Here is a 13,537-nt window from a genome sequence, read left to right as displayed (position 1 = left end):
ATTTAAATATATATTATCACTATGCCATTGTAGTGAATCAGATTCAAGGATGGTGGGTATGGTGTGTGTCTCTCTCTCTTGTTTTGGGGCCTATTAATTGTGAATGATTATTCTTTTAAGCCAAATGTCATTGTGTCAGTATATGCAATAAAGATTCAAGACAAATAGATTGGTTTTTCTGTTGAGTAGTGACCACATTATAATCTTGTGCTTCCCACACTCATAAACCTCTCTCTCTCTCTCGCCCATACAGAATGTGAATGCCACCTTTTTTAGCTGCTTATCGCTGTATATCAGTATATACAAGACAAAAAATTTTGAGAGAAATGGACTCTGTTTGTTGCAGAGTGGTGACCATATAACAACCGCAACAAGGACACACAATATATGACACACATGGATGGGCACAAACAAGGACACACAAGGTCCATTTCAGTCAGTAACTCCTTCAAACAGCTTATGGGCACAACCAAAAAATTCCAAACATATAACTGATGATTAAGTGAAAACAACTTCCATACAAAAAAATTAAACAAAAAAACAAAGTTATACCAAAAATGTTTCTCTTCTCTACTCAGTGTGTACTAGAAAACACACATACATTGATCATTGTACTGGGGAACCAAATAGAAAGGTTCAGTTGAAAACTTACCATACCTAATGTTGGGGATGAGCTGGAAACGCAAACACGTATGTCTTTTTCCTCCTAGATCTGGACAGTTGTTTCCTCTAATATGGCATCGACTCATAGATTGGGGTTAGAGAAAGAGGGCTACGGGAGGGAAGTGAGAAACAAGTGAGGGAGAGAGTCTTGGGGGTACTTAGACGGGAGGGGAAGACAATAAGAGACGGGAGGGGAAGACAATGAGAGAGGCCTTTCTGCGTTTAGGAGAAGTGAGGGAGAGAGCAGTGAGACTCATGAGGGAGAGATCACTAAGACAGGGATCTGAGGGAAGGGAGATTCGGGAAGGAAAGAGCAGCGAGAGAGGGATCTGCTTGAAGTAAGATCGGGAGGCTTCCGAGGGAGAGAGCAGTGAGAGCAGAATGGGTAGAAGAGCCGTGACGTGGCGATTAGACCGGATTCGCCACATCATGGTGTGTGGTGTTGGAGTTTTGGACCGGCTTATGAGTAGAATTATTCTTTAAATCCCATTAAGGAAGAAGAAAACAAGAGCCATAGAGCACATTTTTCTCTCCATCTCCGAAACTCAACCGGATAAAAAACTAGGTTCTGCTTGGCCACTAAGAATTTTCAGATGAAAATTTTGAATTTTAAGATAAAATATTAAAATATTATATTTTAATATTATTATTGTTTTGGGATTTGAAAAAGTTAAGAAAAAGTTGAATTATTTATTATATTTTGTATTGGGATTTGAGAAAATTGTAATGATGAGATGAGAATTTTGAGTTTGAAATAAAAATTTTAAGTGGCCAAACACAACCTAAAGGCACCATGTTTCTCTTCATTAAGGGAATGTTCCCGTCCTCTCCTTTGCGTTGGTAAATAACTATGTTTGGGTCTTATGCTAATTTTAGATAATCTGTGAATAATAATAAAAAAATTAAATAATTTTTTAATATAGTTATTTATTTATAAATAATAATAAAGTAACATGAGATTACACAAATAGATTACATAAACTTTTTTAACTTAAAGGGCATTAAAATTTTTTTAGCAAGAGATATGCTACAAATACAAATAAACTATATAAAAATAAATTCATAAACTGACATAACTTTATAAAGTCTTTTATATCTACTTTATAATAAAAATAATTTTATAATATGACGTATCATATCAAGTCACGTCAGTTTATAAACTTATTTTTACGTAATCTTGACTAAAAAATTTTCCTTTTCGCAATTGTGGTCTCATTATTTCTTTTGTATTTATTAAGGATAACTTATCCCATATAGAAAAGCCACCGATGATAGCTATTGATTTTTTTTTTATATACTTAATGATTAAGAAAATATTGTTTAATCATATTGTGTTTTTCTTTAAATGTTTAAGAATATAAAAAAATGTATGAAAAAAAAAATCAAATGTCCTTCTTGGTGGCCGGACACTCGGTGGAGACCGAAGAGTACCTGTAGCTCTAGCATTGTCCTTCTATTAATATTACATGTTTTGATAAACCAAACAAATAGAATGAAAGATTCAAAGTATGATTTAAGAAAAGCAATTAATTTTAGATCAACAACATTGATTTTCATAATTATTTTGATTTTGTGAAAATGAAGACGTAAAGTCTAAAACCAGATAGGAGGGTGATGAAATTACAAGATGAATTTAAATCTAAGTTGCCTACGGTTCCTCCTGATAAGGACAAAGCAGTAACATGAGGAATACAATTCTATTAGAGGCCATGAGCTGTAAATCCATTCTTTTACATTCTTTTATTCATTTATTATTTTTACAGTTTGCAATCTATAAATAGCAATACACACTTGTAACAGAGCACGTGATATAGAATATAATTATGTTATTCATTCATCTTCCACTCGTCCTTTGCTCTGCATTTTCATTCTTGTGCTACTCTTAACATGGTACCAGAGCCATGACAGATACTCCTCCAAACCCAGAAATTGAAGAACCAATTATGCCTCCCCATCCTGAGAACAATCCCCACCATCCCGCCAGTCCCTATTACATCCAACCTGGAGAAGGAGCTTCCTCTCCACTCGTACCAGATTTGCTCACTACGGAAAACTACGTAACTTGGGCAAGAACCATGCGCCGGGCCCTCAATATTGAGAACAAACTCGGTTTTATTGATGGCAAAATCCTCAAACCCTCCAACAATGCCGATCCTCTCTATACCCCTTGGGAACGCTGCAATGACATGGTAATCACCTAGATACAACACTCCGTTGGCCTTGAACATCACTCGAGCATAGCACATGCTGAAACTGCTGCTCATGTGTGGAACGATCTTCGCGAACGTGTTTCGATTCAGAATGCACCAAGAATCTTTCAACTCAACAAATCCATTTCAACACTTACCCAAGATGATGATTCGGTAAGTCAGTATTATAACAAACTTAAGAGTTTTTGGGATGAGCTGGAAATATATGAACCTATGCCATCTTGTACGTGTGGATCAATGAAAACACTGATGGAATATACTCACCGAAGCAAGGTCATGAAGTTCCTCATGGGCTTACATGATTCTTATGATTCGGTACGAGCTCAAATTTTACTAAATAATTCTCTCCCTGCTTTGAACCATGTGTTGTAACAGTCCGCTAGAAATTCAATTGTGAAATTTCTATTAACTTTAGGAACCTCGTGAAAACCCCATAAGTTTTCACGAATCCATTAATCGTATAAGTTTTTGTCTAACTACATAGTTAGTGTTATTATTTACTATGGTATCAGAAGTGTGTTTTTGATTATTGGAGATAGTTAGAAGTGTCAAAATGTATTATAGTTTGTACTATTAGACTCGGAAGGTTATTTAAAGTCTTATGGCGCAATAACATTTTTTTATATTTTCGGACAAAACGTCTGTTCAAAACTGTAGATATTATTGGATAAAAAGAAATATCTTGAGGTAATTTTCATGAATATTATTGGGTAAAAATATTTTGAGTTGATTTTTATAGATATTATTAGATAAAAATATCTTAAGTTGATTTTTTTTAGATACTATTGGATAAAATATTATGAGATAATCTTTTATAGATATTTTGGGTAGGAGAAAACTACACTCAACTCTCAACTCCAGCCTCATCTCTTCCATATATCATCCATAAGTATCTCCAGCCACCTCTCCACACGAAATTATCTTCATTTACACTTTCCATTGAAAGAATATCAAACACTCTCTCTCGGACAGCTTTTAGGAGGTCTTTTGCACACCCATTTAGAAGCTTTTGTAAGTGTTTTATCATAAAGTCTCCTTCATATAAGTTGTTTCTTTTTTAATCTAGTTTACATGGATATCTTATTTACCCAATTTGAAGATCATTTGGTCAGTCAAATATTGTGTAAACTATAAAAAGGTCATTCTAGGAGATAAACTGGAGAATATGTTATAGTTTGGAGTTTTTGACCAAGCTAATGGATAGATATTGGTCCGAAATTTTTATGGAGTATTTTTAACATGTATATGTGACTATTGGTTGAGGATTTTTGCATGATTAAAGGTTTTGATGAAAGATTTTCTTAGATTTAGAAACTTAGAAACTGGAAGAAGAAAAACAGTTTCTGTTTTGAGAAAATTTAACTCTTTGGTGGTCTAAACCTATTCCAATGACTTTGATAATTTTATTGGAGGATCCTAAGCATCTTATATACATGTTATATTATTATTTTGAAGATATTTGGTGTTAGTTTCAAAGATATGAAATTTTATGCAATGAGATATTCAAATAAGCCAAAGTGTGGATATTCTTGGCTAAATTTATGTTTTGGTTAATTTCTAATCATGTGATCTTGAATTAGAAGCATATATATGTTTTAGGACATCTTTTTAAACCATGTGATGGTTTGGTTTGAAGATCATATATTTATAAGTCATAGATCAAGAGATTTATCAAAACTAGTTGAGGAAAAAGTTTCTGTTTTTGGACTAAGTGTAAAACCAAAAACTCCAAATGTTATTTTGTGATTTTGGTGACTTTAGTTTGATGATTTAAAGCATGTTTGATGTTAGGATGATATTATGAATATGTTAGAAGTAAGATTTGATTTTTGAAATTCTTGGAGATGTTTTGATTTAAGGTCAAAACTTGTGATTCAAGTGCTTTGATCTTTTTACAAAAAAGGTTTGGTGTTAATTATTAGTTTTTTCTAAATGGATGTTTTAAGTATGGTTTTGAACTTAGGATTGGAAGATGTTTGTTGCAAAATTTTGGTTTAAGCATGAGTTTTGAAGTTAGAAGGAATTGCAACAAAAATCAAGGGAAATAGCCTATGGATGTTTCGGCCATAGTGTGTTCTTCATAGTTGTGTTTTGTTTTAAATTTTTCTGAGTTTATATTTAAGTTTAGGACAAAATTTACATGAGGAATGTAAATTTTGGAAACTTTTGGAGTTAGTATGCAAAATCCTTAAGTTATGGGTAAAACGGTCATTTTCCCACATGTAGAGAGTGAAATGAAAATTTTACTCTTTAAGTTAGTATTTTTCATATTTCAAATTATTAGTGATTTAGTTCTAATTTTTATAATCACTAATTACAGTTCCTCGTGGTCGCACTTGAAGTTTTATAAGAAACGCGGAGATCGAGGTAAGTTAGCTTTTAACTTACTAGCAGTCTACTGTGTATGTGTGCTAAGTAAAGGAACTACAGTGTATGTATGTATGTTATCATATATGTAATGTCATGCCAAGTTATCACGTAATTGTCTATTATACAGAATTTATTCTGTCATCAATTTTTATCTGTTACATAATATATTCTGTCATGTATTACTGTACATTACAAGTATGTCATGTTAAATATGTTGTCTATTATATGTTATGCCATGTTACGAAATGTATCTATTTCAAGTTATGTTCAAATCACGTTATGTTACGTCAGGGCTCCAGTCCTTTCGTTTTCCAGTCATGTTTCATCTTGAGTACATTAAGTTTGTATAAAATACATGGGGCCACAACAACTGTGGAGTATGCATTTTTCATGTTAAGTCAAGTTTGTGTAGAATACATGGAGCCACAACAACTGTGGAGTATGTATTTACACGTAGAATACATGGGGCCACAACAACTGTAGAGTATGTAATTTTCATGTTAAGTCAAGTTTGTGTAGAATACATGGGGTCACAACAACTGTGGAGTATGTATTTACACGTAGAATACATGAGGCCACAACAACTGTGGAGTATGTATTTTTCATGTTAAGTCAAGTTTCAGATCAAGTTCATGTCAAGTCAAGTTCAGTTCATGTTTCAAGTTAAGTTATGTCAATTATGCTATGTTGTACGCCAAGTTATACTTTAATTACTTATGAATTTGATTATGCATTTATACTTTTACTGTCATGCATGCATCATTAACTTGTGTGGAAGTTTTTTTGTTAACTTACTGAGATTTGTAATCAAATCTCACTTTGGTAGTCCCAACTACCATTCCCCCCGAATGGTAGATCTTGTTATAGGACCTGAAGGAGAATCAGGAGCTGATCAACTAGACACAGTTGACTAAGCGACGGTGCGACGTCAATGTTAATATAGTAGTTAACATAAATTACTACTTGTACAATGGAGTTGCATCTTTAGTACTTTTTGGATCATAACCATTTTGGACTAGTGTTGTGATCTATTCAATGGGTCTTTATGTATGAAGTATGTTTTAAGCATTTGGGATATTTTCAATTTGGTGCATAGTATTGCTAAAAAAAAATTATCCGCTGCGAATATTGCATAATGTTAAATGCATGTTAGGAACATTGCATCTTATATATCATGAATGGGGGCAGGTAACCTTGTGTTGCATGTCTCGACGCTTCAAATGTCCGTCCGATCCCAAACGGAATTTGGGGGCGTCACATGTGTTATCGCTGGTTCAACAAAAGGAGCGAAGAAGATAGCTCAACTCTTCACCAACACCTATTGCAATGGCTGCCAAAGGACCAGATCATCGTGGTTACTCCTCCACTCGTCGAGACCATTTGTTTTGCACTCATTGCAACATTTCCGGTCACTCATTGGAGCGATGTTTCAAAGCAAATCCAACTTTACCAGTGTGTTATCATTGCCATATACCAGGACACACTAAAGAGAAGTGCTATAGACTCAATGGATTTCCTCCAGGTCATAAAAACCATACCAAACATAAAACATTTGCTAACCAATCTTCTCTTGAGCAGGATCACATCGGCAATGGACCATCCATCACTCCAGAGCAGTACAGCCAGCTCATTTTGTTGCTCCAATCTTCTACCTCCTCTGTTCACACACCTGCTGCCAACCAAGTTCTTACAAACCTCTCAGCATCCGAGTCCCCTATGTCTGGTATATTATCCTGCAATTTCACACACACACACACTCAATCACGTCACTCACGCTGTTGTGTCTTGGATAATCGATATGGGAGCTATGGATCATATGATCTGTAACCCTCAATTCTTCACTCATAATGTTACCACCGTTTCACACACCATTAAGCTTCCTAATGGCACAACCACAGCAGCTACTCATCTTGGTGAGGTCCAAATTTCCAACCAGTTAATTCTTAAAAATGTTTTGTGTGTGCCTGACTTTTCATTCAATTTAATTTCAGCTAAGTCTATTACTACTCATTCCAATTGTTATCTAATGTTTTTCTCTAACTCTTGTTACATTCAGGACCTTTCCTCTTGGATGACGATTGGAGTGGGGAAGGTGCATAATGGACTCTATCATCTCCAACTTTCCAGACCTCACCTCAACGAATTACAATCTTTTTTACCTGCCTTACGTTTCAGTCATGTTAATACCACAAGTGTTTCCAAGCTAGATGACTTTACTCTTTGGCATTATCGGCTTGGCCATAGTTCTATGACACAAAAAATATTAAATGACATGCAACTTGCAAATTCTAAACCAATAAATTCTCCACCTATCCCTTGTGAGATCTGTCCACTTGAAAAGCAGCATAAGCTACCCTTTACTCAATCCGAAACTTTAGTTTTTAAACCATTTGATCTTATTGTCGTTGATATTTGGGGTCCCAATCAAGTTCAATCTTACAACGGCACCAAGTATTTTCTTACCATTGTAGATCACTACACCCGTTGCACGTGGATTTATCTCCTTCAAACCAAATCCGAAGCAAGAACATCCCTTCAAAATTTCATCGCACTTGCCGCCACTCAATTTGAAAGCCAAATTAAAACAATTTGATCCGATAACAGTGTCGAATTTCACATGCCCAGTTTTTATCAATCAAAAGGAATTTTACATCAACGCACATGCATTGCAACACCTCAACAAAATGCCTTGGCTAAACACAAGCACCAACATATACTAAACGTAGCCAGAGCTTTGAAATTTCAGTCCAGACTACCAATGAAATATTGGACCGATTTCATTACCACTGTTGTACACTTAATCAACAGAACACCCACACCTCAAGTTCACAACAAATCACCATTCGAGCTACTATACAACCAAAAACCATCTTATTCACATCTTAGAACTTTCGGCTGCCTGTGTTTCGCATCTACCCTCAGTCATACCCGTTCTAAATTTGACCCCATAGCTTGAAAATGTCTCTTCCTTGGGTATCCATACGGGGTCAAGGGCTATAAACTTCTGGACTCAAACACACAGCAAATATTCCTATCGCGTGACGTTGTGTTCCATGAGCAAATATTTCCCCTCAAACGTACAAATGACCCTCACCTTTTTCCCCCTTCCCTCACTCCGAACAGGACCCTTCACAATCCCACGTCAACCTTCCCACTCCAACTTCACAAGACCCTCTCATTCTTGATACATCACCACCGTTCGACCAAACCAACACAGAATCATTCAACCACAACACCTCACCCCCACCCGTTACACCAACCATTGCACCTTCACCCTCACCCCCACCCATTACACCAACCATTGCACCTTCGCCCTCAACCCCACTTCGTCGCTCCACAAGAACCAGAACAGCACCAGCATACCTTAAAGATTTCCATTGCAATGCCCTGCTCCCACACCAATTAGCATCCACGTCGAAAGCCCCTGAATCATCCTCCATCCCAGGTTTGAACCTCTCTTTTTCATTGTCTTCTGTTTTATCTTATAGTTCTTTATCTCCTTCATTTCATGCTTTCACTACATCCCTCTCCATCAACACTGAGCCCACTACGTACAATCAAGCCATTAAACAGCCCATCTGGCGAGAAGCCATGCAACAAGAGCTCACTGCTTTGGAACTGAATAACACGTGGTCCATTGTCGATCTCCCTCCTAGCAAGAAGCCGATTGCTTGCAAATGGCTTTATCGTTACAAGTTCAAAGCGGATGGCTCGATCGAACGTGCCAAAGCCCGACTGGTTGCAAAGGGTTTTACCCAACGTGAAGGAATTGATTTTCACGACACTTTCTCTCCGGTTGCAAAGTTGACTTCCATCCGATGTCTACTTGCTCTTGCTGCCATCAAGGGCTGGGACTTGCAGCAACTGGACGTAAATAATGCGTTCTTATATGGGGAACTCGATGAAGAATTGTACATGCAGCTCCCACCTGGTCTTTCCTCATCACACGCCAACAAAGTCTGCAAATTATAGAAAAGCATTTATGGCTTACGTCAAGCATCTCGGCAATGGAACACTAAACTCTCTTCATCACTTGCTGAATTCGGCCTGGTGCAATCCAAAGCCGATTATAGCTTGTTCACCAAACGGACAAACACCTTCTTCATTGCTTTCCTCATATACGTCGATGACATTATTTTACTGAGCTCGGACACCACTTCTAGTGATGCCATCAAACAGTTTCTATCCACAAAATTCAGAATCAAAACTCTCGGGCCACTGAAATATTTTCTCGGCATGGAAGTGGCTAGGGTGGAATCCAATTATGTCAGCGAAAGTATGCATTGGATATATTAGCCGAAACAGGACTGCTCGCAGCTAAACCATCTCCCATTCCGATGGAAGCCAATATCAAACTGCAAAAAGATAAAGGCAACCCATTTCATGATCCTGCTCTTTACCAAAAATTAGTGGGCAAGCTCCTTTATCTCACTAATACTCGCCCAGACATTAGTTACAGTGTAAATTTATTGAGCCAGTTCATGGAGTGTCCATGAGCACCTCATTATGAAGCTCTGATCAAGGTCATTCGGTACGTAAAGGGAACCCCAGGCCAAGGAATATTTTTCTCAAGCACTTCAGCACTTCAACTTGTAGTGTACTCAGATGCCAATTGGGCGAATTGCTTAGATACCGGTCCACAACTAGATTTTGCATCCTTCTTGGCAAGTCCCTCGTTGCATGGAAATCCAAGAAACAGAACACTGTTGCCCGCTCCTCGGCTGAGTCCGAATATAGGGCCATGGCTGCTGTCGTGTGCGAGCTTACATGAATCAGATATTTGCTTGAGGATTTCAGCATCATCATTTCAGCTCCTGCAATTTTACATTGTGACAATTTAGCTGCACAACACATTGCCGCAAACCCCGTGTTTCACGAACGCACGAAACACATTGAGCTAGATTGTCATCTAGTTCGTGATAAAGTTTTGGCTGGACAAGTTTCCACTGTGCATGTGTCTTCATCAGATCAAGTCGCAGACTTGCTGACCAAGCCGCTCCATTCTCCAGCTTTCAAACGGTTACTGTCCAAGATGAGAGTGATAAACATCTACTCTCCATCTTGCGAGGGGCTAATGAACTTACAAGATGAATTTAAATCTAAGTTGCCTACGGTTCCTCCTGATAAGGACAAAGCAGTAACATGAGGAATACAATTTTGTTAAAGGCCATGAGCTGTAAATCCATTCTTTTACATTCTTTTATTCATTTATTATTTTTACAGTTTGCAATCTATAAATAGCAATACACACTTGTAACAGAGCACGTGATATAGAATATAATTCTGTTATTCATTCATCTTCCACTCGTCCTTTGCTCTGCATTTTCATTCTTGCGCTACACTTAACAGAGGGGAGGAGAGCTCAATTGGTATTTTATGTTATGGTAGGATAGAACTGAAAATTAATCCGTAATTTTATTTGAATAAAAGTCCTTACAAATAAAATGATCTGTATAATTGATATATATGATCTTATCAGATAATACGCATGTAACTACTTTATGATCAAATCACAAGATTTAAATTTCATAAAAATCTTGAACTAGCATGCATGCATGGCAACTCCAAGGCCGCATGACATGCATTTGAATCATTCAATTGCAAAGATTACAAGCCAGTTTGAAATTGAAGGCAAAGTAGCTAAATTAATTATTACACAAATATTATTGGAGGTCATCATCAAGAACCAAAAAAAAAGAAAGGGGCATTAGCCCATAAAAAAATTTAAAAAGAAAAAAGAAACAAAAAGGACAAAAACACCAAAACTACATGTTGTTGTCCTTAATTATTAACACCCATGACCAATACAAAAATCTTATGGATCAAAAGGTCCATCAGGATCTAGTTGTTTACATAATCCAAGGTAAGTCAGATAAAGAACTCGATCCTTGGCACCCGTCCTATGATTCTTGGTGTGCTTGCAGAAATACTTCAACTGCTTGAGGGTGCAGCACCCGAGCATTTGTCCCAAAAGCAAAAACAACCAGTTGATCGCCTTCTTCTTCTTTATGATAATGGGGTTGGCACTGTTTTCTTTCCCACAAGATTTGCAAGTTGGAAGAACCGGATTCGTCCAGAAACTCGGAGCCCGGTCATGCATGGCGCTCTTCTTCGCCATGATAAGACTACCAACTTCGACAAACTTTTCCATTAGATTATACTCCATCTCATACTTATGATGGCACCGCTTGCATTGGACGTCCCCAGAAATAGTATAAATTTGATTGGATAGCAAGTAATTTAGACTATGCACAGTGGCTCGATGCGTCGTGGCCCACGGGAACAGAGCTGGGATGGTTTCACTTTTTCCCTCACCCAGCATCCGTTTTCGATTACGACAAGCATGATTTGGAGAGCGAAACGGGACACCTTCTTGCCGAAACGTAGCCGAGGATGAACTCGGGGGCTCCAGCATGAAAGATGGCACGTATAAAGGGTGTGTGGGTGAGCGTCGAAGGGGAAGTTGTGCTGGGGTGCTTTGAGATAACCGTGCTTGCATTGAGATTGAGTGAACCATGGGTGAGAATGATGGCGTCGGTGGTGTTAGATCAGGCTGTTCTGCCAGCAAGGAACGATTGGTCTTTGGGGGATGAATAGGAAGAGAAACAGTTAGCAAACCGTCTTCGCCTTCGCCTTCATTATTGAGCTCTTGATTCTCAGCTGAACTACTGTTTTTCTTTATTTTCTTCTTGAATTCTTGATATTCGATATTCATGACTGAAATTCTAAGTTTGCCAATGACAAAGAAAGTTTTGGAAAACAAGAACAATGAAAAAACGTAAGAAGGGACGAAGGAGCATAAGCAAAGAAATTAAAAAGAGATAAAACTACGGTATCCAAATCAGGATTTGGTAATTTTTTAAAATTTGAATAAGAGGAATAAACAGATTTGGGCTTTGTGGATTACAAATTATAGTAACTTTTTGGATCGGGTTGGTTTGGAAAGATTATCGTCTCCTTCTTTCTCGGTCCAATTTATAGGCTTCTCCAATCCTATGCCCCCACATGAAGTTTATTTTTATTTTTTTAATCAAAGTTTTCTTAATGATATGATCGCTTCTATGTATTTAATTTGCATTCTGTTTAGCATAGAAGGCTAGAAGCTATGAAAAACACATAGATAACAAATCTGGACCAAAAGTAGAGGTGAGAAATTTGAACCAAAAAATAATAATAAGAAGGTGAAGAATTTGAACAAATAAAATTATGAATTTTAAATATTTTTTACATAATTTCTCTTGGCCTAAATAAAGATGATATAATTTTTTTATTCTCTATATTATTTTGGTTTTTTTTTTTAAAATGGAAAATGGGTATTGTTTATTATCTTTTTGTAATAAATTCGAGATGTAGGGATGAATCAATCTCCAAACATTGGTCATAAAATAATGAATTGTCGTTTGATTTTTAATTTTTTATGATAAGGGGTTGAAGGTTCGAATTTCGAATTCAAATTTTTTATTTGGAGAATCAGGATATATGTCATCAGGTTGTCTGACTCTTAGCATTAAATTGTCGCTTGATGAACAATATAATATAAGTATCATTTTGCTTGCTCATGATCTCTTTGATATATATGTTGTTACATTAGAATTATGCTGTAATTGTCAAATCATGAATGTTGTAAACGTGTATAATTTGTTAGTGTCGTTCAATTAGCTTTGAGATAAACATTATTAAATGCAAGAAATTTCAAAATACATAGACCAATTGTCGAGTCCATTGATTGGCATGCACTTAAACACAACTAGGCTTATCATGATCTCCTGATCAATAACTCTTTTATCTTGAAACGAGTCCTTAAATATCTGCTTATCAAGTACGAATAATAAATTATTTTCAACATATTCTTTAATTGGTATTTTAAAATTTCTATTTCGTCAACTTACATATATAGAACTTATTGTCTCAATCAAAACCACAAACATGTTTTGCTTCTGCTATTCCAGTACGAGGTGTGCGTATCAAATATTATTTGGTCCATAAAATCTCAAAAATTATCCTAAATTTTAGGTTAAGGGCATGTTTAGGGCCCTCATATGAAATATAGAATTTTCATTTCATCTAATTTTATTCCTAACCATAATTCAAATACAAAATTTTTAAACTAATCATTACAACTTTTTCAAACTTTTAAATAAGAAATAAAAAATAATTCTAATTTTTTCAAATCATCAAACAAAAATAATATTATAAAACAATATTATTATAATATTTTAATTTTATAATATTTTATATTTAATTTTTTTATCTCATTTTTCAAAATATAAAAAATACTTAATTAAAATTATCTC

General features: G+C 36.0%; 1 protein-coding gene across 1 annotated transcript; it reads right to left on the bottom strand.

The window, feature by feature from the left end:
- Positions 1-11,052: 11,052 nt before the first annotated feature.
- On the bottom strand, positions 11,053-11,964 carry LOC122312846. The gene has a single exon (XM_043127491.1). The coding sequence runs from the start codon at positions 11,956-11,958 to the stop codon at positions 11,059-11,061; it is 900 nt and encodes a 299-aa protein (XP_042983425.1). The 5' UTR covers positions 11,959-11,964; the 3' UTR covers positions 11,053-11,058.
- Positions 11,965-13,537: the final 1,573 nt, after the last annotated feature.

Source organism: Carya illinoinensis, chromosome 6 (assembly GCF_018687715.1).
Source record: "Carya illinoinensis cultivar Pawnee chromosome 6, C.illinoinensisPawnee_v1, whole genome shotgun sequence".
In the NCBI taxonomy this organism is placed as follows: Eukaryota; Viridiplantae; Streptophyta; class Magnoliopsida; order Fagales; family Juglandaceae; genus Carya; species Carya illinoinensis.
This window is presented reverse-complemented; position numbering and strand designations above follow the sequence as displayed.